Source organism: Gymnoscopelus microlampas, assembly GCF_963454915.1.
Source record: "Gymnoscopelus microlampas genome assembly, chromosome: 17".
Taxonomy (NCBI): Eukaryota; Metazoa; Chordata; class Actinopteri; order Myctophiformes; family Myctophidae; genus Gymnoscopelus; species Gymnoscopelus microlampas.
The window spans coordinates 32,463,931-32,489,700 of record NC_139954.1 but is presented as its reverse complement, the minus strand read 5'-3'; the positions used below and the strand labels follow the sequence as shown (position 1 = coordinate 32,489,700).

The window sequence follows — 25,770 nt, the reverse complement described above, 5'->3', positions numbered from 1 at the left end:
CAGATTACATGGAAGTAGTACAATTCACAATACAAGGTCTACTAAACTGGATAACTTGTAAAGCACTAAGCTAGTTTAAAATGAGTTCCCACGCACACAAATCATGATGTAATAATAATGTTAAATAGTGTGATTCTTACTTTTTTAACTGACATTTTCTAACTGTTTTGTAATTCATCTTACCTCAGATTTACTTGAAAGGAAAAGTGCTCTGACAAATGCAGTGTTAAAGTTAAAAGAAGACAGCAGGCCACTAAAATTGCAATATTGCATAATTATTATTTTTTGTTTATTGACTGTAAGAATTGATTGTATTAACATTTTCCCCCAATAATGTTGACCAAAGAAATTCATTAAAAAAGAGACAAAATAACAAAATATCTAGCTATAACTTTAAAATGGTAAAATAGAAAAGCTAAGGTTCCATACTGTGGGTAAGTAAAGTTCTAAAGTTCAAGTTTTATTAGAAAACATTTGCATAACAGTATGAATGATATTTCTTACAATTCAAGGGGACCGCTCTGAGATAACATTTAAAAAAAACTAAAAGAAAACGAAAAATGATCAAACATCAAAACACATCAAACAATAAAAAAAGTTTATATTACTTCTGGTAAAGCTTGTATACTCTTGGAAGGAACAACATCTGGTGCCTTTGCGTGTGACTCACAGGTTGTATGAGTGTCCTCCCATTTCTTAAATTGTAGAGATTTGTGTTTGTAGACAGGCTCTGGATCATTGGACTGGTTCCTAATCTTTGGGGGCTAACATGCAGGTGGATGTAACTTCCTGTACTTGCTCTGTATCCAGACTCTGTGCATTAGTACTTTCTTTTTTCTGTTCACTTGTAGTCTTCTATCCTCTAGATTCTGAGTTTGTTCCAGTCCAGCATTAGAAAATAAACTATGAACCTCATCTGCAAAAACAAAGCATTATTAGTACTGCAAGTTTTTGGACAAAAATGTAGCATCCTTCAGAATTAAGGAGTTTTAAAACACCTTTTGTGAAAAAATAAACACATGTTCCATCTCTGCGTGTGTAGAAATTCTCTGATAGGCACTGTCCTGATGGGAAGAGGAAATATTTCACTGTAAATTTCACAGTATATTAAGATATACAGTACCAAAGGTACACACATATGAATACAGAATAGAATACTGTCATATTTCAAAGACAAACATTGCAATATTTTCAGCTTGGCAACAGTGTGTGTATCTTTGGAGACTCACCTTTCTTAAATCTAAGTTGTGAAAGGTCATATCTGCCGTAATCACGGAAGAGGAATGTACCTCCATGTTTGAGGTATCTAGATAGTCTGTTCACAACTCCTTGCATTCTGTAAGGTACAGGAATGATGTAAAGTGGCAAAATGCAGTGTAAGTATGTTGCTGCATGGTTGTGGTTGGCCTGCAATTTGTAAATAACATTTGTTATTTTATGAGTGTAAGATCCATGGAGGACTAAATTCTAATTCATGCTTGTTCATGTAGCCGGCCGAAAATACCAGCTAATCAGTTATTTCTGGTAAGCAACATCTCATGCAAAAATATAAATGAGTTAATTATAGTGGAGGCCATCTTAATTATTTGCCCTCACTTACTACAGTTCCAGATAATATCGGTAAGATTTTAAGTTGGCCAGCCTATATAAAACTGGATCAAATATAAACAGAAAAGAAATGCACCAGTATGTATTCAAGCAGGCTGGTGACAGCTGTCTAGCTGCTGGTCCATATTCAGCATCCTAAGCAGCTGCAATCTTTCACTGGCTCACTCAGTATGAAGTAAAATGTCACTGCTAGTTACTGAGAGCAACCTGCAACAGCACAGTGCAAAGGCTACAGTCATTAACACTCAGAAGACTGGCTCCTAAATGGAGATGCATGGACAATTAGCATTAAGTTGCATTGCACCTGAGCCCTACTATTACAATGCAGACTGTTCACACAAACTGGAGGGAAAGAAATATTGAAAGAAAGAACGAACGAATGAATGACTATAGAGAGAGAGAGAGAGAGATTCAATATTCTAAATTAATATGAAGCAGTGCAAATGAACAGTGTGTAATATAGGATCAGGGATTTTGCGGGTTTAGTGATGACATTCAGACAAAGCCAAAGGAAAGGGGGTGGGGATGGTGTGATGAGTTGCTGGGTTGAGTGGGGGCTGGGGTGTTCTGGGGTCTGACAGGCGATAAATGACATTAGTCGTTCCTATCTTTGTCTTCTAACCTTCACCTACCGCTCTGGATGAATGGAAGAGAGCACAAAGACCATCAGAATAACATCCAGGCTCTGCGGTGGAAAGGGAAAGGAGGCAATTTCTTCACAAATGTCATGAACAAATGCGTGACAAACAGACTGATCATATTCTGGATGGTTCTATAGGAGCAAAGAGAGGGAGAGAAAAAACAACACTTTAAGCATTACTCGATTAGAATGCCCTTTAAATTAAATTGGTGGAATACTTAAACATACATGAAATTAATGTAAGGCAGGTGGATTGAAGATTCACAGAATCAAGACTCTTGATTGATTCAAGAGGGATTTATTTGTCACTCATACAGCTACAAGCTGCAAAACGTTGGTGGGACATGTTCATTGATTGATTAATTTTGTTTGTTTTTATAGATAAAAATGCATATACAGACCATATTTGTACATTTTTAAATATCTGTCAAAAGGATAAAACACACTGTAGAACAGTGGAACAGCGACGAGGCAAGGAGTAGGTGGTGGTAAAGGTTAAGGAGTTTTAAATACCTGGGGTAAACTAAGTAATGGGGAGTGTGGAAGAGATGTGAAAAAGAGAGTGCAGGCAGGGTGGAACGGATGGAGGAAAGCGCTAGAACTGATTTGTGACAGAAGTGTACCAGAGTGAGAGGGAAGATGTACAATATAAGACGGTAGTGAGACCAGGCATGCTTTACTGCTTGGATATGGTAGCACTGACGAAAAGACAGGAGGCGGAGCTAGAGGTGGCAGAATTGAGGATGTTAGGATTCTCATTAGGAGTGACAAGACAGCAAATAAAGGCAGAAAAGCCCCCCCCCCCCCAAACAAGCAAACAACAACTAACAAAATCAGCCAAGGTTAGAAGGTTTGGGGATAAAGCAAGAGAGGCATGGTTGAGACGATTAGGACATGTACAAAGGAGGGATGAAGGGTTCCTTTTTGAGAAGGATGCTGAAGATGGAACTGCACGAAGACGTAAATACACACTGATAGACTTGTGTAGTAACTATAATGCTATATCTATGTTTGCTGCTGGATCTATGTACACACCGATTGCACTGAACTCATGGGGAGGTCAAATGGACGATTTTAATATCATATTAATATCTTCCATGACCTACTTGCAGCGTTCACAAACTGGTTGTTGCTGTTTAGTCGTTCGATTAGTCACAGAGACACACGGGCAGACAGAGAGATTTGAGAAACATAATCTTTGCCTCCCGGCGCGGTGAAGATAATGACGTTGATGATGTTACAGTATACCGTCTACCTACTTTATACCTCAAAAACATACCTTGACCAGCTGAATGGCTTGAGGGGAAAAGTCACAACAGTATAAAAATGCCCCAGTTTGTCTGTGAAAGAGAGCAGTACAACTTCAGCTGCTGGTTGTAGCAGCACTTAAAATCACACAAATGCAAAATCATGAGAAATAACTCAAGAAATTAAAGTAATTAACACTATCAAAAGCAACATGCTACAGGAAATGGGTTTACAAATATGCACAAACAATCTAGAATATGTTCAACCTATCTTCATATAATTGGTCCTTACTATGCTCATTATAATATGGTAACATTTTTGTCTACCCTGTCTGTCTCTCTGAGGAGGGCTGTGGACAGTTCAGAAATCCTTCTACCAGTGACATCATCAATGGGGAATCCAATCTAATAGAAACTGCAGGCTTTCTATTCCAGGGAAGTTAGCATGCTATAATGGAAGTCATTGTTCTCGCGTTAATACAAATCTAAATAAAAAATGTGAAATCTTGTTTGGAAAAAACCTGTCTAATGATGTGTTTCTGAAGTGTCCACAGCCCTCCTATGAGACACAGACAGAGTAGAAAATGGTACCATTTTATCATGAGCATTAGTGAGAACCATGTATATGAAGATTGGTTGAAAATGGGCGAAGTCGTCCTTTAAGATTAAAGATTTCTGATCCATTATTTTCTCTGTATGCCTGCTTACCAAGACAAAACAATGGAAATGAGAATCCATGTTTAAAGCTACAATCTGGAACTTATTTTAATGAATAAAACATTATTTTAAGCAATCTGTATGGTAGATTATGTTAATACAACATAATAAGGTAGTCTCCCTACTTTTCCATTGAGAAATCTGGAGTCGGATAGGACAACAAATGGCTGACAAAGTCAGGAAAGTTATTTGAAGCAGATGGTCTTGTAGTTTTGGACATTTTTGCAATGACATCTCTCCATTGGGAGAGAGAGACCACAGAGATTAAATTAACAAATTGTAGATTTAATGACTAGAAAATAAATAAATTGTAGCCTATAGTTTATAACCCAAATCTGACCAAAAATTATACTCACTTAATTGAACTAACAATAGGAAAAACACTGTTGCCAACCCCACATCCAACCTGTGAAGATAAATGTTAAATCATAGACCATCTTTAGCACAGTATCGTATAATGCTCTGCCTGTGTGTATCAATAGAAATAGCATTGTGGTTCACAGAAATCATAGATCAAGGTCAATAAAGATGAACATAGTAAACCTCCAAGGTACGAAACGTGGCATGTTGTCCAGGGAAAGAGGCACCTCCTTCTACAGCTTCTCTATAACAGGAGCTTTGGCTTTCAGTTGGAACTTTATGCTGGTTGTACACGGTCTCTGTGTCCCTGCCAGACCCACTTGGCTGTAGGCATAAGGTCTGGGGCCCACCCTGACACCCCTCTTTGGCAATGTTTTCAGGCCCCAAAGGAAGAAGTTCCGGGAATTCTAAAAACAGCCATTTGCGATCTTTGAAGAACTTGTCCTGATGCAGCTCATAAAATCTATCCCAGTATTGGTAAGCTTCTGCGTCATATATACCTGTGGGGGTAATGTGAATCCATTTTAAAGTGATGTTGATGTTTTAAAAAAATGTTAACTTATCATGTAACTCAAATGTGAGAGATGAAAATGTTGCTTGCCTTGTTCTTCTTGTGGAATTTTTACACAAGAATTTTCTTCTGCCTTTTGACAGGCATTTTGTCTCTCCTCCTCGGTCCACTTGACATGATCCCTAAAACATAATACTGTATATATAATGCATATTATCTCCCAATTACTGTGGTGAATCATTCTTAATTTACCAGTCGTGCTGTACAGAAATGTTTTGATTATTATTATTTCTCAAAGCCCACATAAACATTTGAGCTATAAATAAAAACAACTAATTAGCTATCACAGTAACATTGATTATGATGCATTAAACCCAATCCCTAACACATATTCAAGATTCAAGAGATTCAAGATGACATATTGTAAACCAATGGGTGCGTAAACTGCAAGGTACAACAATATATACCCACACAGAAAAGTAAGGTATATTGTTATCCCACTGCCTTTATCCTGAACTGCAATACTAACCACATGTTGTGCTTGAAGGTGTCCTCTGGGCTGGTCAAAATCCTTGCTCCTAGGGGAGCAGTAGGTCTGCTTCCAGTGCTATATAGTCTCATGGGGAATCTGAATCTGCATAGATCTTTAGCCACTGAGGCAAAACAGAGCCTCTGAAATATATGCATTTAATCTGTAAATTTACAAAGCGGGTAAATTAATTTAGGACAAGTACCACACACAAGCAAGCATAAAGAATGTCTTCTAAATAATCATTTAAGTTAGTAAAAACTAGTAAAAATTATGAGCAAATAAATGAAATATCCAAATGGCTTAAGTTAAGATTCTAAAATGTCATTTCTTGGTGTAACATGGTGACAAACTGACTTGGAAACCACCCATAAATACCACCTAATAAAAATAGCTGACTTAAAAATGAATGCAGGCCCCGGGTAGGTAACCCGGCCTGGCAGAGACCTGTGCCCCGCTGACTCCTCGGCGAGGAGCGCACTTTTCTAGGTTTTTCTAGGTTTCTATACTTACTCATTTGTATTTCAAACTTGATATTATGTGCAAATAACAAACAAAAAAAGCATAGGACAGAATGTCTTCTAATTATGCTTTCATTTACATTTAATGTAAATTAAAGCATAATATTCTATTATAGACTGATCATGACAAATGTGTGTACATTTAGGGTTCATTTCTAAACCTATATCTATGAGGTAGTGTTATTCCAATAGAGATTATAATTGTAACTATTCACAGCAGAAACAATGTGTTGATCCTTGCTACTGTAACTAGACTCAAATGACTCACAAAAATTCAGTGGTGGAAATTAACTAAGTACATTTAATCAAATACTGTACTTAAGTACAATTTTGAGGTATTTTTTACTTTACTGGAGTATTTCCAATTTTCAGTACTTTTACTTCTACTCCATTACATCTCAGAGGAAAATATTATACTTTTATTCCACTATAATTATTTGAAAACTTTAGTTACTGATTACTTTGTAGATTTGGATTCTTATTACAAGACATACAGTAACCACTTTAGCCCTATATACATTTCGGCCTAGCCCTAGAATGTCTGTGATCTTACATACATTTCAAGTATTTCAAATACACAGTCATAGATAACCCTCGTCGGCGCGCTGTGTAGTGACGATCTGCGCGGCCGTAAAAGTGCTCTAAACTCCGTCTGTACTCACCCAATAATTAATTCCTAATTTATTTTGTCCTCTAGTTTCATATCCATTTGAAAGTTCTGCCAGAAAACGTGTGTTTAGTCAAATATCTCCACTTTTCCACGAGCTTCACACGGACGACTGTCTGGATGCGCTAGGGGGGCGCGACTTGAGTGACGGACCCACTGAAGACCCACTCAAGTAAATGGGTCCGTCACTCAAATCGCGCCCCCCTAGCGCATCAAGACAGTTGTCCGTGTGAAGCTCGTGGAAAAGTGGAGATATTTGACTAAACACACGTTTTCTGGCAGAACTTTCAAATGGATATGAAACTAGAGGACAAAATATGACTCCAAGTCTTAGGAATTAATTATTGGGTGAGTACAGACGGAGTTTAGAGCACTTTTACGGCCGCGCAGATCGTCACTACACAGCGCGCCGACGAGGGTTATCTATGACTGTGTATTTGAAACACTTGAAATGTATGTAAGATCACAGACATTCTAGGGCTAATTTCGGCCATTTGAAAACTTGTGAAATGGGATATTCTGCATAATGAGTACTTTTACTTTTGTACTTTAAGTATATTTTGATACCTATACTTTTGTACTTTGAATTCCGGATTTTTACTTGTAACAGCTAGAGTATTTCTACACTGCAGTATTGATACGTTTACTTAAGTAAAACATTTGAATACATTATGCTGGTTGTAGTAGCCTAAATACGTAGAAATAACATGTACCTTTGCTGGTACAAAAATGTATGTGGAATAACTTTTGCCTAACAGTAGCAAGGCTCACATAAACGGATATGCCATATAACCCAGCGACACACTCGGAGTCGGAAATGGGCTTCAAAGACTACAGAAAGCTAGCGGAAGTGTGGTCTGTTATTAACATTAGCTAGCTGCTAGAGGTGGACATGATATAACGTTGTTTTGTGACCAATTACTTGTTTATTTAGTGACCCGAATATGTCGCTAAAATGTGTTGTTGCCTCATGTCACACATTTGCGAGCAAGCCTAATAGAAGAGAATGCTAAAGGTTGCTCAGAGATTACCGTCAGTAATAGTAAACATGAATGTAGTTACAAACTTCAGTAGAACAGCCACGCCGCATAGTTTTGAACGATCCTGCTAAAAGTGTAAAGCTGGAAACAGACTGTTAAGGGGCTGTTGTCTCCGAATGTGCTTACCAGAGTTTTGTTTTGTTCCTCGGTTCTGCTAAAGTTGCCTTTTGTCCCCCTCACATGGATGCTCATGAGCACTCGGCTTGCTCTCAATGCCCCCTAGTGCTGCCGGCACAAAAACGAAGAAAGAAGATGAGTATCACTGAGCTGCTGGACCTAAGGTCCAGGGGGATCTTCGATGCTGCAACTTTAGCAATACAAAATTTGAAACTTATGAGAGGTCTTGTCCTCCAGGTAATGAGCAGCACAAAGTTATAATTTGTGCAGTTTAAATTATTTTAATATCCTGAAAATTGTGGTAATGTTGAATTATTATGTCTATTTTGAATTGCAGGACAACAAAAACTTCATCAAGGTCTGGAGCAAAACCTCAAAATCTCCTGTGCGCTATGAGTTTGGAAAACTATACTTTGAAAATTTCCAGAGTTGCTACAGCTGGTAAGAATATGTCTGGGTGTTTTGTCTTCTGGTTTAGTAAATAACATGGACAACGTTTAGATTTTGACACACAATAAATCTTCTGTTTTTAAGTATTGATTCAGAGCCTCAGGTGCTGTACAAGATGTCCAAACCGTCTTCTAAATCTGAGAAAATTGAAGATGCGTTGTTGTGTCAGAGCCCACTTGTAAGTGAAATTGCACATTGCTATTGAATATTCCTTTGATTCCTATGGGTTTAGCTCTGAAATTGTAATTGATAAATGTCTGTTGCAGATTATAGTTACTACCTGACTTTCTTTTTGCCCATAGGAAAATACATTGCCCAGTCCCTCTGACCATAAACCCTGCCTCCTGGCTTTGACAGCCAACAGTTGGTTGTGTCGTCTATCAACTGAAACTGGAGAAGTCATCCAGAAAGTTTACCTCTCACCAGACTATAAGTTTAGGTATCTTCACACTTTTGAGTTTTGTATTGCCTTATTGGAAGTTAAACCATTCAGTTTGACTTTATGTCCTCTGTCTTTTTATAATGTTTCTTTTGCAAAAAAATGTAAGTAAAGCGTATTGAGTTGCCTTGTTGAAATGTACAAGCAATACAAATAAACTTGTCTTGCCTGTTAGGTAAACTTGGCAACCTTATTGTTTCTGGCAGGTACCTAGCATGGGATCTTCCTCAAGAGAGATTTTATGTGAAGTCTGTTTTGAATAAACCAACACCTTTAGCACGACAGGTAAACGAGCTGAATTTCCTTACTTGGCAACCTTATTGTTTCTGGCAGGTACATAGCATGGGATCTTCGTCAAGAGAGATTTTATGTGAAGTCAGTTTTGAATAGGGCGGCTGTGGCTCAGGAGGTAGAGCAGGTCGTCCAATGATCCGTGGGTCGGCGGTTCGAATCCCGGCTACTCCTGACCACATGTCGAAGTGTCCCTGGGCAAGACACTGAACCGTACATTGCCTCCAATGCTCGCTTGCCACCATTCGTGTGTGAATGTGGGAAAAGTGGGGACGCTGGCGTCGACTGTTCGCCGCTCCACCTCCCAATGTCCCCCATCTGTATGAATGAATGAACCATTGTAAAGCGCGTTGAGCACTTGGAAAAGCGCTATAAAAATGCAATTCATTATTAAACCAACACCTTTAGCACGACAGGTAAATGGGCTGAATTTCCTTGCCTGTTATCTAAACTTGGCAACCTTACTGTTTCTGGCAGGTACCTAGCATGGGATCTTCCTCAAGAGAGATTTTATGTGAAGTCAGTTTTGAATAAACCAACACTTTTAGCACGACAGGCAAATGGGCTGAATCTGTAATTTTGTTAAACTTTTTTTAATGTAATGTACTTCTGCTTTACTAGAGAGCATACAGTGAAAATGACATTTAGAAAACCAGAAGAGAAAGATAACGATGGCAATAACAAAGGCATGAGCCCAAGGGTCACATAGAATTTTGAGAGGTGTATTGCACAGAATGGCATAAATTGTTTTAGTTAGCCATGAATAGCCATACCAAGGACATTTTATAATTTCCATTAAGTTCACTAGGGCCAGGATGGAAAGCTGTATGGATGTTAAAGAAATAATGTGGAAAACTGCATGGCAACCAATGTGATTTGTTTTCTTTTCATCTCTACATTTTATAGGCAGGTATCAGTCAGAATACGCTGTTGCACTTCGCCATCTTCCATGTTTTCCCCTTGCAAATTGTGGGCATTATGGAGATAAACAAAACGGTATGCATCCACTTTTTACCTCCCCATGTATTTATGAGAGTTATATTTGACTTACAATGTTTTTGTTTTCAGGTATTTGGGAACGGTGTTACTGAAGTTATTCTGTCTCAAGGTATCCTTGCTGTCTCTCAAAACAAGTCAGTGAAGCTGTATAGCTTTGAAAACCTCATGAATAAGGTACATACTTTATTTGTAATCCTTTTAGAGCCAATGACATACATTTCTCACTGAATTAAAACATCATTGTCTTAGACATTAGTTTTTTATGAAATCAAAAGAATAGCACAGAAAAAGATACATTTATCTGCAGTGCTAGTTTATTGATGTAATATGAAAACAGATTTATAAGGTAGACAAGGTAAATGGTAGAATATCCTTTTTTGGTAAGCTAGTTTTGGTCTGTTTAGTAAAAGGCTTGTCAAAATACCTGCACTGTACAAGTTTTTCCAGTTCTGGAGAGGAATTATTCATTTTCATTCTGGATGTTCATTATTTGAAATTCAGGCTTCTAAAGTCTGCACAGTCCTTAACATTCTAAATAAATATTGGCACAGCAATGTCTTCTGAATCATGCATTACACTGTAATGCATAATACATGCAGTTTTGCTTTGACCACATGGACTTACTGTAATGATGTACAGTAAGTCCATTGTGGTCAAGGCAAAACTGGATGCTCCCATGAATATAGGGATTTATGATGCCTGTTCTTTCTTTAGCAATTTTTGCCTACTCATTCCACTGTCTGATGTACTGTATATTATTTAATATTTTTCTTTTTCCTAGTATATGACAAATAAATTGACACTTGGAGAGCAGAGCCCTTGCAATGGGGGGAAAATTGTAGGAAATGCTCCTTTTGGTATTCCAGTGAATATCCAAATAAAAGGTAGGACAATGTTTCTTATGTCTTTTGGCCTTCAGTGCATTTTCCAATATCCTGTAATATATATTACAGGATATATCGCTACTGTCGGGCAGAAACCTTGTATGTCCGAAAAAAGAATCTGTGTTCCAATGCATCCAACATACTTATTATTTAGTCACAAGCTCTGAATACTTTTCATTGGTTCAATATTTATAAAAGCCTATGGCATACATGTATATGACTATACATGATCATAACCACTTTTACTTTAAAAATGTTTCAGATATACGTGCTCACAGCGCGTTGCATCGCAACACGTTGTGAGCTATTTTCGCACACTCGTAAGACGAGGCACTAACTAATACAAGGAGATACAGGGTTTCTGCCTGACAGTGACAGTATTGTATACTTTCATTACAGAGTACTTAAAGAAATAAACTGTTACATGAAATTAAAAAATAATAAAGCTGAACAAAAACATGACGATGTGTGATACCATTAAGACAATCGGCAATAAAATGACTTGTAAATAATGGAAAGGATCTGATATAAAAGCAAAACACAAGATTAAAAGAAATCCTAGGGGGACATGCATGCAATAGGTGCCAAATTAGTGTATCTTTAATCTTTGATATCTATAATATGCAGAATTAATTGGTCCTCATTATTGCACAGAATGTCTTCCAGTGCTTTTTGAGCTACAATATGGTGGAGACGGTATGGTGGAGATTGGAGGTTTCCCATGGCACTACATATATACACCGCCTCAGAAGAAATACAAGGGGACCCACCACATCTGTTCATTGGCAGATGGCACTCTGGTATTCTTTCAATATTATTCACATTCATCATACATTCAGAGTATACTCTGATTTTGCACATGAAAAAAACAAGCTGCCCCTTTCCTCTGTGTTTGAGAGTTGGTCAGAGACTTTTAAACATGCCATTTGTTTAAATTAAGACCTGAGGCTGATTCTAAAAATGTTTTCCAAATGTATGTTGCTTACATCATTGTTGCTTTTTCATGTCAAGGACCCCCTAAATGATATGTATTTGACCTCGGACCACCATCTCAAAATATTTTGGTCGAGGGACCCCCAGAAGCAAAGATTTGAGTTAAAATATTGTCTTTAAAATATATTCAAAGATTTGCACAAATGTTCAAGATTTCTAAAAAAAAACAAATCTATAAGTTCATAATAGCGCAGCAAGAAGTAATGCGCTATGAGCTTGTATATCTTCTATTTTTGAGTAGCCAAAGTATAAAATAATGGTTGAAGTGGTTACACAGATGCTTTCCCGGTTTGAATGGGTTAAGGGCCACAGATGTCTTTGACATTCATTGTATTCAACTCAGCGATTGAGCAGGGTAGCACTATTCAAAAGCCTGTCCCAAATCTATAGACAGATGAAAATCAAGAGGGATTTATTTGCAACTTAGTCATACATATAGTCAAGCAGGAAAATGTTTTTGGGACATGTTCCGCAGAGACTGTACCAACACAACAATACAATATTTTTATAACACGATAATAATACCCCACAAATCTAATGGAAATTAAATCAATTGTGTAGGAATTGATTGATTGAATATTGTATTAGACAGAAATGTAAAAACAGCACAAGTACAGTCAAACACTTTGTCTAAAAGGATAACACCAAAAGGCTATCTATTGTAGCCCCCCCCCCCCCCCCCACACACACACACACACGCATGTTTGTCAATATCTTGTATTCTTACTGTCAACTACATATTTTGTTATATTTTATGTACCATAGTTTTTTGTGCATTGTTACATTAGGCAATCAATGGAATACAAGAAATGGACGGGTATTCCCTTGAGAGTGATGTAATCTACTTCCACACGGATCTCTCAGGCAGAGTCCTTCATTTTGGCCCTAGCAACATTAAGTGAGTACCAGATACACCTGCATTTGAGCAGTGAGCAATGTCCATTTGGGGTTATGTAAAAAAAAACAAAAAAATCTTCTTGACCCACACCACTCTTACAAACTAAACTTAAAACATTGTTGTTAAAAACCTACATCAGTTGGCAAAAAATGAAAATTGTGTTCTTGTGAGCATTTAATAATCAAATTATTCACACTTTTAATTTGGCTTTAATTGGGAGATGTCCCTGTAATTATACCAGTTTTGATAATGTACAACAAACAAATAACACTGTATTTTTCTTTTAAGCATGCTAAAAATTCGACATGAGCTGAAGAGTGGTTTACCATGTGAAGTAGCTGAAGACTTCTCCATTACTGCTTGTCGAAATAATAGTGTGAGTGCTTTACTAAGTTACTGTATTTGTCCATACTACTGTATGGGCGGTCTGTTACATGTATTATCTGACAAGAATCCCCATTTATCATACTTTTAGGGATATTATGGTGAAATCTCAATCCAAAAACATACCCTCCTAGCAGAACCATCTCAACACTGCAGAAAGAGTGCTTATATTTTCAATGAAAATTGCTCATTTCACCTGCTCTCCATCTGCTGTAGGCTACCTCCATGGTCACTGTCACCTCCTCTGGCCGCACTGTAAAAAGGAGATTTCATCAGCTGGATGATGACCCAGCACAAGAGGTATCAAAAATGATGAATCTTTCTTCTGGAAGCTCACAAATAATCTGTTTGACTGCTTTTTTTACCTTGAGTACAAGCAAAGCCTTTTCATTGCATAATACACATATTATTGTAATATTTAACTAGAAAAGTGTGCTCCTCGAAGCATAGGTCTCCGCCAGGCCGGGTTGCCTACCAAGGGCCTGCAAACTGGAAGGTGGCCATGTCGTTGTACCCGTCTGTCTGTATCCCTTTTGTGCCCATATATGGAGATCTCTGTATCTGTCCGTCTAGTAGGCGCGCCAATGCACATGCCTAGTTTGAAGTCGGTTGGTCCTATATATGCACATGACCATATTATGTGCATAGCGGTCGGATCTGTGTTTGTTTATGGTTACAGTATGTCATAACATGCTTGTAAAGGGTGTATCAAGATACATATTGATTGCATGATCCCAGAGATAATGTATACCGATTTCTGTGAGTTTAGGACGAAATCTGTAGTAGTAGTAGAAAAAAGTGTTTTTTTAAGAAAACGCAAAATGGCGGAAAATTATATTTGACACAAATGGCTGGAGAGTTGCTTGATGATCCAGGGAGAAAACAAATTTAGATTGTACGACCTACAGTTTCAGAGTTATTGGCCAAAACATGAAGTGAGCTGTTGTAGCGCTACTATGAGGCCGATTTCAAACATTTGGAGTGGTGGTTCTTCCTTGGCCTACAGTGAGTGTGCGTGCAAATTTCACGGCAATCGGTTCATGATTTGTGGCATTTTTTTGCAAAACGGCCACTCCCACAAACTTTGAAAGCCAATTGTAGTCAATCAGAATGGAATCTGAATGTTTATTTGCTCTATGATACTGTACCTACCACTTTGGTAGAGGTTATTTTATTACTCAAGTTTAACAACAAAAACGTCTACTTAACAGACCTTCCGTATGTTGGAGTATGAGGATGAGCTGGACCTTCTTGCAGTAGTTGCAGTGTCTGACGAAGGGGGTGAAGGAAGAGCCAGTATGAGGCTTCATAACAACAAGACTGGAGAATTACTACGAACAGTTCCTCTTGAAGAACCTTGGGATGAGGTGAGTGGCTGACATCTCTCCAGCCTTGTGCAAAGAAAATTGAAGTCTGTTGTGTATTTGTTCATTTACGCATATTATTTATATTTACACACATTTTTATTGTTCCAGACCTACCAACATGAGCTGTACTTTGACAGAGAGACACTTGTTCATATTGAACAAAAGAACAATCATTTCTGCTGCCATGTCTACAAACTCCAGCCTAATGGATCGTAAGGCTGTAACGCTTCAGTGAAAATCATTGGAATTGTTTGAAATGAATGTCAAAATGACTATGGACTTCTATCATTTTCTGAACATTTTTTTTTACTCAACTGCTTGTGTTGTCAATTACCTTTGGAGCTGCCTTCCTCATTACAGCATTTATGTTAATCACACTGTTAATAGTATAGCTATGTTTTGGCTATCCAGTGTACAGCAGCAACTGTTAATATTAAAATAAAATAAAACTAATTTCTGTAAACGTGTTGTTGTATTGCAAACTGAAATACAGATTGGAAGTACATTTTTGATTACATTTTGTACTCGGTCAGTGTTCAATTAAAACAGGATTGCAGTTATGATCGTTGGGAGAGTGCCTTTTATTTTATAGCTTACTGTATGAATGCTTCAAAAGGCTAATATTGCCACACAAAAAAGGCAAACTAACAATTAATATTGTACAAACATTTTATGATAGAAGATTGATGTATCTGAAAAATATGCATTGTATGTTATTGATATATAACCTAGTGTGTGTATCATATGAGTGTCAGTGGTTCTCAAACTTGTTTGGCTCAGGGCACCCCTGTAAATAACTTTTTCATTCAGGGCACCCCTGAATTACATTGTTTAGTTATAGCACCTTACGTTTGTCATATTATGGTATCTGTAAATATTTCCCCCTAAGATGCAGTTTGTCACGAGGAAAACTTTAGAGAATATCAGTTCCCATTAGGACAGATAAATAACTAAATTGATACCACTTGAACGTCAGCATCCCTATTCTGGGCCGAACATTTGCCAAAAATAGCTGATCTACAAGCTCACATGTTTTGAGCTTGTAGATCGGCTATTTCTGGCGAGGAGATTTAGTGTAGGTCAAAAAATAATGCACCAAGTACATTGTAACTCAGCCCAGGTCTGTTTTTATTAAGTATAGAGGGTCAAAATGGTTGAACTGAGGCGATATTGATAAATCGCAAATATCAAAGTATTCTGCGGCACCCCTGGGCTTGCGTCACGCACCCTAGGTTGCCATGGCACTCACTTTGAGAAATGCACTTTGTGCATCTAAATATCAATGCCATGGTCAGTATAATACCAGTGTGTTTGCTATATACGTATTATCATTTTTGAATAATGTTTTAAGGTCTAGCCTACTGGTCGGTCATGGTCAGTTGAAATGGCTTAAATCAGAGCATGCACAAAGGACATGCTTGACATCTTTTCCTGTTGTGTAATTTATTGTGTAATTTATTGTAACCGCCACAGAAGTTACAAAACATTGCGGATGCTAAACCTCGCCTCGTCAGCATATGCAAACTAATCCAAACATTTTTCATAACTTATGTCATGTGACCACGAATGACCCAACCCGCTGTAGTAGTGTAGACTGGACTTGTTGAATGTCGTGAGCAGCAGCCAGAAGAATTCCTCCAGTTCCTGACTGTGTGTTGATTGTCGTTGACGATGGAGGATTTTAAGCAGTTCGTGTTCCTCATCTCCGCGGCTGCGTTCGTTGGTTTTGCCTGTATTACATTTGTGTTGATCTGGGTGCTCAAGTTTAAAGAAGGATTGGCATGGGATGGAGGATCGGCCGAATTCAACTGGCATCCGGTCTTAATCGTTACCGGATTGATATTTTTGCAGGGAATTGGTGAGATAATTCCTCTTTTTCTGTTTAGTGAAAAGGAATATTTCTCACCCCAAATTCGTGAATATAATGTGACGTTCATTTTCACCAGTTTCTTAAACGGAATCGGAATATGTAATGGTTTACCTACGTACGAGAGCCTAAAAAGTATCATTCATGTAGCTCTAACGTTTGTTTTTAAAATGTCACAATCCAGTACTTCTTTCCACCACTGCTCCAGTTTTAAGGACAGTCCAGTCCACACCAATGCAAGTCGCAAGTTGCAACATGCAACTACTTGCAACCAACTTGCACCAACTATTTGACCTTCAAGTTCAACCTTAAGAGATGGCTTAAAGCTAACCAAATTTGTACTCATGGGTAATTATCAACTTCATTTGTCACTGGTGTCTTTTCTCATATTTCACTGTAACTATGTTTACTACTGAAATTTAACCTTTGGATAACTCGGACTCATTTAGTGGATGTGAAAACTGACATGTTGATTCAATGATTAATGTGCACTGTCCCTGATAGATAAATAAATAAACAAACCATAATCCCCAATGGCAGTTGCAACGAGTTGCATTGGTGTGGACTGGACTGTCCTTAAAAACCTTTTTGCAAGGAGCAGTGGAGGAAAGAAGTTCTCACATGTTGTACTTAAATAAAAGTACCAATACCACAATGTAGAAATACTCTATTACAAGTCCGGTAGTTCAAAATGTATTTGAGTAAAAGTACAATTGTATTCGCATTAAAATGCTGAAAGTAAAAGTACTCCTTTTGCAGAATGTCCCATTTCACAAGTTTCAAATGTAAAAAACTGCTTTGAAAATAGCAGATCTACAAGCTCACAACCCATTGCTTAGAGATTTCAAATAGCCTAAGTATGCATAGGGCTGAATCTGGTTAATGCATGTTTTGTAATAATAATCAAAATCTACAAAGTAACTAGCAACTAAAGTTTAAAGTACAATATTTGCCTCTGAGATGTAGTGGGGTAGAAGTAAAAGTATAGAAAATTGGAAATACTCCAGTAAAGTAAAAGTACCTCTAATTGTATTTTTTTGTACAGTACTTGAGTACATGTACTTAGTTACTCTCCACCACTGGAAACTAAACTGTTTTTATGATGTTATGTATAGTAGTGTATATCTGTCTGTCATTTAATGTCACTATGAATTGAGTACAAAGGACCCCAATGGAAACAAGCCAATGGCTTTCTTGTTGTTTTTTTATTCCTATTAGCTGACCTTGTATTGAAGTTACAGTTCAATACAAGGTCAGCTAATAGGAATTAAAAAGTTGTGACTAGTTGCATTGGTGCGGTCTGGTCATTGGGACAATAATAATCCGCATTTACGCTACTTTTAGATAAATGACAAATAATCTGTTCTCTTTCAGCCATTATCGTGTACAGACTCCCATGGACGTGGAAGTACAGTAAGCTGGTGATGAAGTTTACTCATGCTGGCTTACACTTATTAGCCTTCATATTGACCGTGATAGCGCTAGCAGCAGTATTTGACTTCCATAATGCTGCAAAGATCCCCAATATGTACAGCCTACATAGTTGGGTGGGACTGGCCGCTGTCATCTTATACTCTCTACAGGTAGCTACATCACATTAGTATTACATTATACTCTGTGTGTGTGTGTGTGTGTGTGTGTGTGTGTGTGTGTGTGTGTGTGTGTGTGTGTGTGTGTGTGTGTGTGTGTGTGTGTGTGTGTGTGTGTGTGTGTGTGTGTGTGTGTGTGTGTGTGTGTGTGTGTGTGTGTGTGCGTGCGTGTGTGTATACATACACACATTTAGGTTTAGGTTTATACACTGTATATAATATATATATACAGGTATATACACCGTATATAATATATACATGGGTATATATTATATAATTTATATAATATAAACCTGGAGGCACTCGCGCCTCCAGGAGTGCCCGCGACGACCGGCCGATGGTCTGCTAGTCGACTAAGCGCCGTCCGAGTTATGTACCGATAGGCACAGAATCGTAAATGATGTTGTGGGGACTGTGTTTGCCCCTCTATGGTTTGCCCCAACTGCCACTACCTGCACTAACATAGCCCGCCAGCCCCGCCTCCTCAGGCTCGCCCCCTTCAACTGCATGGAATAAGGCTGTTCGCGGGTGTGCGTGTGCGCGCATGCGTGTGTGCGTGCTCGTTTGTGCGCGCGTGCGCGCGTGCATGCGTGCGTGTGTGGTGTGGTGTGGGACTCATGTATGGCTTGCATTGCCCTCTAGCGTTGGTTCTACAGAATTGCCTGGGGGGCGGTGAAAACAAGCGCTTTGTGGGACACTGATCAAGGCCAAGACACAGATAGGCAGGGTACAAGCCCAATGAAGGGTTTTTATTCAACCTCTTAGCTCAGAGAGCTCTTGTTATTACGTTATTTGGCAAACTTAAATCATAATAGGGAAATCAACATAAATTCCTCCCAGGTCTGGGGACATTTTCCATTCACATTCACATTTGGTGTTTAAAGCTCGATCCATCAGGTTGCCTATGAAAATAAAAGAGACATTCTTTTAGTTCTCAAATTCACACACAAAGTCATTTAACGGTGTAGGGAATTTAATGTGGGATCTCACTCACCGCCCGAAAGCACCTGTCCAGTCACCAGGAGAGCCAGTGGAGAATGAGGCAGAGTGGCTGCGCTTTTAAATGTTTGTGGGCCACACCTAACTGGCCAGCGCAGGTGTGCGGAGTTGGGGCTGATTCATGATGAGGACAGGTAGGTACCGCCCCTCTATGACGTGTCCCAGGCTGCGCTGCTGTCTGTCTGGCCTCTCTCTGCCTCTCTCCCACTGCTTCTCCCTGGTGAGGTGCTTACCTGTCGGGCGGCGCCCTAGTGAGACTCCACATATCCCCCCCCTAAGCCCACCGCCTGTGCCGGGGGCTTCATTTCCTTCCTCCTCATACATCCTGGACAGGGCGTCTGCGTGCGGGATGTCCTTTCCAGGCCGGTGCTCCACCCTAAAGTTGTAGTCCTGGAGTTCCAAGAACCAGCGCGTCACCCTCGCGTTCCTGTCCTTGTTTGTCGCCATCCACTTCAATGGTGCGTGATCTGTAATGAGAGTGAAAGTGCGTCCCCATAGATAGTAGCGGAGGTGGTGTATGGCCCACTTCACCGCCAAACACTCTTTTTCAACTGTTGCATAGTTTTTCTCATGGTCTAACAGCTTCCTGCTCACATACGTCACTGGGTGTTCCTCGCCATCGATGACCTGGGCGAGGACCGCTCCAAGCCCGGTGCCGGACGCGTCCGTGTGCAGGAGGAACGGCTGGCTGAAGTCGGGGGCCTTTAACACCGGCTCCTCACAGAGTGCGCTCTTCAGCCGCTGAAACGCCGTCTCCGTTTCGTCCGTCCAGGTTACGTGGTGCGGTAGTTTCTGCCTGGTTAACTCATACAGCGGGGCTGCAACAGTAGAGTAATTGTTAATAAACTTCTGATAATATGATATTAGTCCGAGAAACGACTTTACTTGTTTTTTCGTAGTGGGACGGGGCCAGTCCCGAACGCGCTCCACCTTGCGCGTCTGTGGCTTCACACAGCCCCGGCCAATCGTGTAGCCGAGGTAGTCGGTCTCGGTCAGCCCGAGACGGCACTTCTTGGCGTTGGCGGTCAGCCCGGCGCGTCTGAGGGCCTCGATTACTGCGTCTAGGTGCTGTAGGTGTCGGCCCCAGTCGCAGCTGTGTACGACGATGTCGTCCAGGTAGGCTGCGGCGTAGGCGCGGTGCGGCCGCAGGATTCGGTCCATGAGCCGCTGGAACGTGGCGGGGGCCCCGTGTACGCCGAACGGCAGCACCGTGTACTGGTAGAGGCCCTCGGGTGTGGAGAAGGCCGTCTTTGCTTTGGCCCGGTCCGTCAGTGGTACCTGCCAGTACCCCTTGGTCAGGTCGAGGGTGCTGACGAACCGGGCCGGGCCGAGGCGCTCGATGAGCTCATCGACGCGCGGCATCGGATAGGCGTCGAACGTGGAAACGTCATTCAGCTTCCTGAAATCGTTGCAGAACCGCAGGGAGCCGTCTGGCTTGGGGACGATAACAATGGGGCTGGACCAGGGGCTGTACGACTCCTCGATGACGCCGAGCTCCAACATCTTGGCCACCTCTTCTTTAATCGCCACCCGTCTAGCTTCTGGAATCCGGTAGGGCCGTTGGCGCACCACTTTCCCTGGCGTGGTGCGTATGTCATGCCGTATGGCGTTCGTCCGTCCAGGCAGGTCGGAGAATACGTCTCGGCTCCGTCCCAGCAGCTCCTTGACGTCCTGGCTCTGCGCGGGGGAGAGGTCCTCTCCGAGGGGAACCGGGGGCAGGCTCGGCGGGGCGGACGTGGCGAGTAGGGCGGGTAGGGACAGCGGCGGCGTGGCGTTCCATTTCTTCAATATGTTGATGTGGTATATCTGGTGGCCCTTCCTCCGGCCGGGCTGTGCCACCTTATAGTCGACGGGCCCCATCTTCTCGACCACCTCATACGGCCCTTGCCATTTGGCGAGGAATTTGCACTCGCTGCTGGGAACGAGGACCAACACCTTCTCCCCCACCTGGAGCTCACGGAGAGTGGCGCCCCGGTTGTACGTGCGCGCCTGGTCCCGCTGCGCCTGCTCCATATGCTCACGCACCAGGGGCCAGATCGCCTTGGCCCTGGCCTGGAGGCGCTCAATGTGGTCCACGACGCTGCGGTGGGGGGAGGGTTGACTCTCCCAGGTCTCCTTGGCGATGTCGAGCAACCCACGGGGTCTCCTGCCGTACACCAGTTCGAAGGGGGAGAACCCCGTGGACGCCTGCGGCACTTCCCTGATGGCAAACAGTACAAAAGGGATCAACTGGTCCCAGTCTTTCCCATCAACAGTGGTTAGTTTTTTCAACATTTTCTTTAGTGTCTGATTAAATCTCTCCACGAGACCGTCAGTCTGAGGGTGATATACAGAGGTGCGTATACGTTTCACTTTTAGCCATTTGTACAGCAGCGTCATAACCCTCGACATAAAACATGTGCCTTGATCAGTAAGGACCTCCTCGGCTATCCCCACCCGGCTAAACATCATCATAAGTTCGTGGGCCACGGCTTTGGCCGAGGCGGTCCGTAGGGGAATGGCCTCTGGATATCGAGTGGCATAATCAAGAATTACCAGAATGTAGCGGTGTCCGCGGCCGGACTTTGGCAGCGGGCCCACGATGTCCATGGCGAGACGTGAGAATGGCGTGCTGATGATGGGTAGCGGGACCAGTGGGTTGTGGAACGTGGGTCGGGGGGCGGACTTCTGACACTCCGGGCAGCCCTTGCAAAAATCTTCCACGGCCCGCTTAACACCGGGCCAGTAGAAGCGGGCTAGAATGCGCTCGTGTGTCTTTTTCACCCCCAGGTGAGCACCCAACTGGTGCGTGTGTGCTAGGTACAGGACTCGTGACACATATGATTTAGGCACAAGCAGTTGTTCTAACGTTTCCCCCCCCTCGTCTATCACTCCTCTATACAATAGTCCATTTTTAACAAGAAAGTACGGGGGCTTTAGTGTACTCACCCCGTCACATTTCTTCCCATCAATGGCGGCGACACTCTGACGCGCCATCTCCAGCGTGGGATCGCACCACTGGGCGGTGGCGTACTCCCCCCCCCTCGGGGTTTCGGGCGACTCGGGCCTGGGGAATTCGGCGAACGGGTCGGGGTCGCTCGCCGCAGTCGAGACGGCGCGGCCTGGCGGAGAATGGACCTCCTCTTCTCCTGCGCTCGCCTCCTCGTCGTCCGCTGCTGGGGCGCCTGGAGCCTCTTCTGGCGAGGCGCCGCTCTCGGAGCCGGGGGAGGTGGGCCGAAACGCCGGGCAGGCGTGTAGTGGAGCTGGGGGTCCGCTGCGCTCTGCGCGGCGGCGTCGTCGGTGGGGCGGCTTCTTTTGCAGGCCGGGCTTCCAGTACCGCTCGAATAGGACGCAGTCCACGCCGATCAACAGCGGCACGGGGAGGTTCGGCACCACCCCCGCTGGCACCACGGCGTCTCCCCGTGGTGTCTGGACCCGCAGCTGCGTCACCGGGTAGTGGCGGACGTCGCCGTGTACACACGACACGGGCACGGTGGCGGTGGAGAGGCGGCCTGCCAGGTCGGCGCGGACCAGGGTGACGGCGCTGCCCGAGTCGAGGAGCGCGTGGGCGTCAGCGCCGTCTATCTTCACCGGCAGTCGGGCGTGGCGTCGAGGTCCAGTACCGGTGTGCAGGCAGGGGCGAGCCGGGTCGGAGCTGGCGGCGGTCCCCATTGACACGTCGCGGTCTCGGTCGGGGCAGGACCAGGAAATGTGGTCGGCTTGGCCACATACATAGCAGCGTCTCTGCTGGGCGCCCCGGCCGGGGCCCTCGGCGACGGCCGCGTCGGTGCGGTTGGTGGACGGCGGTGGCGGCTGGGCCCTCCGGCGGTCACGGCTGGGTTTTTCGTCTGGCGCCGTCTTGGGTGCGTCAGCGCGCGTGGACCTCATCATCTCAACGCTGACTTGGTGATTTTCCAACAGAGCTACGAGGGCCTCCAGTGAGGTTGGGCTCACCTGCGAGGCGTAGCGGCGTGCGTCGGGCGGCAAGGATCGGATGCATCTGTCAATGACGATTCGGTCGATTATGGGTGGCTCTCCTCCACTCGTCAGCCAGCTGTGCGTGGTGCGTAACAGGCTCGCTATTTGGGGCCGAGGTGGCTGGGCCGGCTGGTAGGCCCAGTGGTGGAACCGCTGCGCCCGGGCGGGCAGGCTGTAGCCCTGGCTGGCCAATATCGCTTCTTTCAGCTTACGATAGTCTCTGGCATCTGCCATGGTCAGGTCGCGACAAACCCGCTGTGATTCGCCCGTCAGGAAAGGCGCCAGGAGCGAGGCCCACTCTGCTGCCGGCCATCTCTCCCTGGCTGCGGTCCGCTCGAATACCTCAAGATAAGCTTCTATGTCGTAGATCAGTGTTGCCCGTATTCTCCACCATATGTGGGACACTGATCAAGGCCAAGACACAGATAGGCAGGGTACAAGCCCAATGAAGGGTTTTTATTCAACCTCTTAGCTCAGAGAGCTCTTGTTATTACGTTATTTGGCAAACTTAAATCATAATAGGGAAATCAACATAAATTCCTCCCAGGTCTGGGGACATTTTCCATTCACATTCACATTTGGTGTTTAAAGCTCGATCCATCAGGTTGCCTATGAAAATAAAAGAGACATTCTTTTAGTTCTCAAATTCACACACAAAGTCATTTAACGGTGTAGGGAATTTAATGTGGGATCTCACTCACCGCCCGAAAGCACCTGTCCAGTCACCAGGAGAGCCAGTGGAGAATGAGGCAGAGTGGCTGCGCTTTTAAATGTTTGTGGGCCACACCTAACTGGCCAGCGCAGGTGTGCGGAGTTGGGGCTGATTCATGATGAGGACAGGTAGGTACCGCCCCTCTATGACGTGTCCCAGGCTGCGCTGCTGTCTGTCTGGCCTCTCTCTGCCTCTCTCCCACTGCTTCTCCCTGGTGAGGTGCTTACCTGTCGGGCGGCGCCCTAGTGAGACTCCACAGCTTCTTTTCCAATTTACCTGGAATGCCAATTTACCTGTAACATATATATACACACACACACGCGCACACACACATCAAATCAGTGCTTTCATTGATTTGCACTTAGTGCATGACAATAAGTTAGACTTTTTGGTATCATACATTTTAGTCTAATTGTGTTACTGTGCTTTCATTTATTCCATTTTCTACTGGGGCAATGCTACAGATTGGGGATGTGATTACGAGAGACAAAACACATTTTCAATCTAGAAGATAGTGGACCTTGCTAGTACCTCACATAATTTGTGAATGTTTCTTTCCTCCCTCCATGAACAGCTTGTTCTAGGTATAGGGATATACTTGATACCTATTACTCCTGTGGCCTTGAGAGCAGCATTTATGCCCCTTCACATCTACAGTGGCCTTTTCATCTTTGCCAGTGTTCTAGCAACTGCTTTAATGGGCATCACAGAGAAACTTATTTTTGGACTGTAAGTATTGACATACAATAAAGTACCTTTCTAGAATAACAGAACCCCATTGCCACGTCTATATTTTATTATTATATAATATAATATATTATTATGAAACTGACACCTTTTTTTGTGGGGTGGCGGTCTTTATTATTAAGGCAGAACCCAAAGTACAAGGACTCCCCTCCAGAGGCAACTTTTGTGAACATTCTGGGCATTCTTATTGTGGTGTTTGGAGCTCTCGTCCTCTGGATTGCCACTCGATCATCTTGGAAACGCCCAAATGCCCAGCAGATCCTGGACTCTCTGCATACCAACGGGGGAGGGGAAGCCGACAATAAACTCGGTCCAGTCCTGTCTGAAGACGCTGAACACGTCAGGAGAAGGAGTAATAAATCTGATGATTTTGATCAGGACAAGTGATGCACTGCAAACCCACCAGCTCATTCCGTCTACAAGGTTTAGGGAAAGTGAAAGGCAAAAGGGCAGATATCATTCTTGATAAATGGCTTTGTCTCTAAATAGAACCGTAAATGCTGCTTTGTCTCTAAATAGCACCTTAAATGCTTTTGGCATTGCGTCTCTTTTTGCAGTAAATTTTTGTTTACGCACATTTCTTGTTACTGAATGCTACTGCTAGAAAAATACTGTTTTCATAAAAGAATAAGCTGTTGTCTAATTGCATTATTATTTTCTGTATTTCTCTACATTCCATATCCTAAAGTAAGTGTGTGTGTGTGTGTGTGTGTGTGTGTGTGTGTGTGGGGGGGGGGGGGGGGGGGGTCGGGTGTGGGTGTGTGTGTGGGTGAAAAATATTGACTTATTGACTTGTCACTGGGAGCTGTTTGATATATACAGATCCATCTAAAAATATATATATTGTTGAAAAAATATATAATTCAAAAAGTGAAACTTTTATATATTATAGATTCATTGCAAATAAAGTGGAATATTTCAAACCTTTTTTTGTTTTAATCTGGATTATTATGGCATACAGCTCATGAAAATCAAAATATTAGAATATTACATAAGACCACTCAAAAGAAAGTATTTATAATACAGAAATGTCCTCCATCTGAAAAGTATGTTAATTTATGCATGCTATACTTGGTCTGGGCTACTATTTAACACATTATTTCATTAATGGGGCGTGGCATGGAGGTGATCAGTCTGTGGCACAATTGATGTGTTATGGAAGCCCAGGTTTGCTTTGGGTCTGGTGTCCCCCATTCTCCTCTTCACAATACAACATAGATTCACAATGGGGTTCAGG

The 25,770-nt window shown here is 42.4% G+C and overlaps 4 protein-coding genes across 5 annotated transcripts; 2 read left to right on the top strand and 2 right to left on the bottom strand.

Annotated features, from left to right (window-relative positions):
* Positions 1–81: 81 nt before the first annotated feature.
* On the bottom strand, positions 82–8,053 carry mettl8 (methyltransferase 8, methylcytidine). The gene is made up of 10 exons (XM_084084730.1): positions 7,967–8,053; positions 5,613–5,755; positions 5,174–5,265; positions 4,756–5,072; positions 4,569–4,618; positions 3,528–3,588; positions 2,241–2,380; positions 1,230–1,336; positions 999–1,064; positions 82–916 (listed from the first exon to the last, which is right to left on the bottom strand). Exons 1-10 carry the CDS (start codon positions 8,030–8,032, stop codon positions 765–767), a joined length of 1,194 nt encoding a protein of 397 aa, XP_083940856.1. The 5' UTR covers positions 8,033–8,053; the 3' UTR covers positions 82–764.
* dcaf17 (ddb1 and cul4 associated factor 17) lies at positions 8,021–15,176 on the top strand (the record flags this gene model as incomplete). The annotated part of the gene is made up of 14 exons (XM_084084723.1): positions 8,021–8,194; positions 8,295–8,398; positions 8,492–8,585; positions 8,710–8,846; positions 9,053–9,131; positions 10,044–10,133; positions 10,206–10,310; positions 10,918–11,020; positions 11,675–11,820; positions 12,802–12,911; positions 13,200–13,287; positions 13,512–13,595; positions 14,507–14,662; positions 14,771–15,176. The coding sequence occupies 14 exons, from the start codon at positions 8,021–8,023 to the stop codon at positions 14,876–14,878; spliced, it is 1,578 nt and encodes a 525-aa protein (XP_083940849.1). The 3' UTR covers positions 14,879–15,176.
* A 1,050-nt stretch (positions 15,177–16,226) lies between these two features.
* Positions 16,227–25,170, top strand: cybrd1 (cytochrome b reductase 1). The gene is made up of 4 exons (XM_084085208.1): positions 16,227–16,520; positions 17,904–18,112; positions 24,361–24,515; positions 24,656–25,170. The coding sequence occupies exons 1-4, from the start codon at positions 16,334–16,336 to the stop codon at positions 24,918–24,920; spliced, it is 816 nt and encodes a 271-aa protein (XP_083941334.1). The 5' UTR covers positions 16,227–16,333; the 3' UTR covers positions 24,921–25,170.
* Positions 18,281–24,312, bottom strand: LOC311065036 (uncharacterized protein). 2 transcript variants are annotated; one of them, XR_014602787.1, is made up of 2 exons: positions 19,113–24,312; positions 18,281–19,020 (listed from the first exon to the last, which is right to left on the bottom strand). XR_014602787.1 is itself a non-coding variant. In XM_084085205.1 (2 exons), exon 2 carries the CDS (start codon positions 23,306–23,308, stop codon positions 19,199–19,201), a length of 4,110 nt encoding a protein of 1,369 aa, XP_083941331.1. In that variant the 5' UTR covers positions 23,309–23,683; positions 23,776–24,312; the 3' UTR covers positions 18,281–19,198. The 2 variants fall into 2 exon arrangements, 1 of the variants encoding a protein (XP_083941331.1); XM_084085205.1 differs by having other exon boundaries at positions 18,281–23,683; positions 23,776–24,312.
* Positions 25,171–25,770: the final 600 nt, after the last annotated feature.

Bases quoted from the DNA above. Each gene is read 5' to 3' on its own strand.
- LOC311065036 (XM_084085205.1), bottom strand. From the start codon at position 23,308: ATGGCAGATGCCAGAGACTATCGTAAGCTGAAAGAAGCGATATTGGCC.
- mettl8 (XM_084084730.1), bottom strand. From the start codon at position 8,032: ATGAGCATCCATGTGAGGGGGACAAAAGGCAACTTTAGCAGAACCGAG. The intron at 5,073-5,173 runs GCAAGCAACATT...TTACCCCCACAG, and splicing joins AATTCCACAAGAAGAACAAG to GTATATATGACGCAGAAGCT. The intron at 4,619-4,755 runs GTTTACTATGTT...TTATCTTCACAG, and splicing joins CCACGTTTCGTACCTTGGAG to GTTGGATGTGGGGTTGGCAA.
- cybrd1 (XM_084085208.1), top strand. From the start codon at position 16,334: ATGGAGGATTTTAAGCAGTTCGTGTTCCTCATCTCCGCGGCTGCGTTC. The intron at 18,113-24,360 runs GTAGCTACATCA...CTCCATGAACAG, and splicing joins TCATCTTATACTCTCTACAG to CTTGTTCTAGGTATAGGGAT. The intron at 24,516-24,655 runs GTAAGTATTGAC...TTTATTATTAAG, and splicing joins GAGAAACTTATTTTTGGACT to GCAGAACCCAAAGTACAAGG.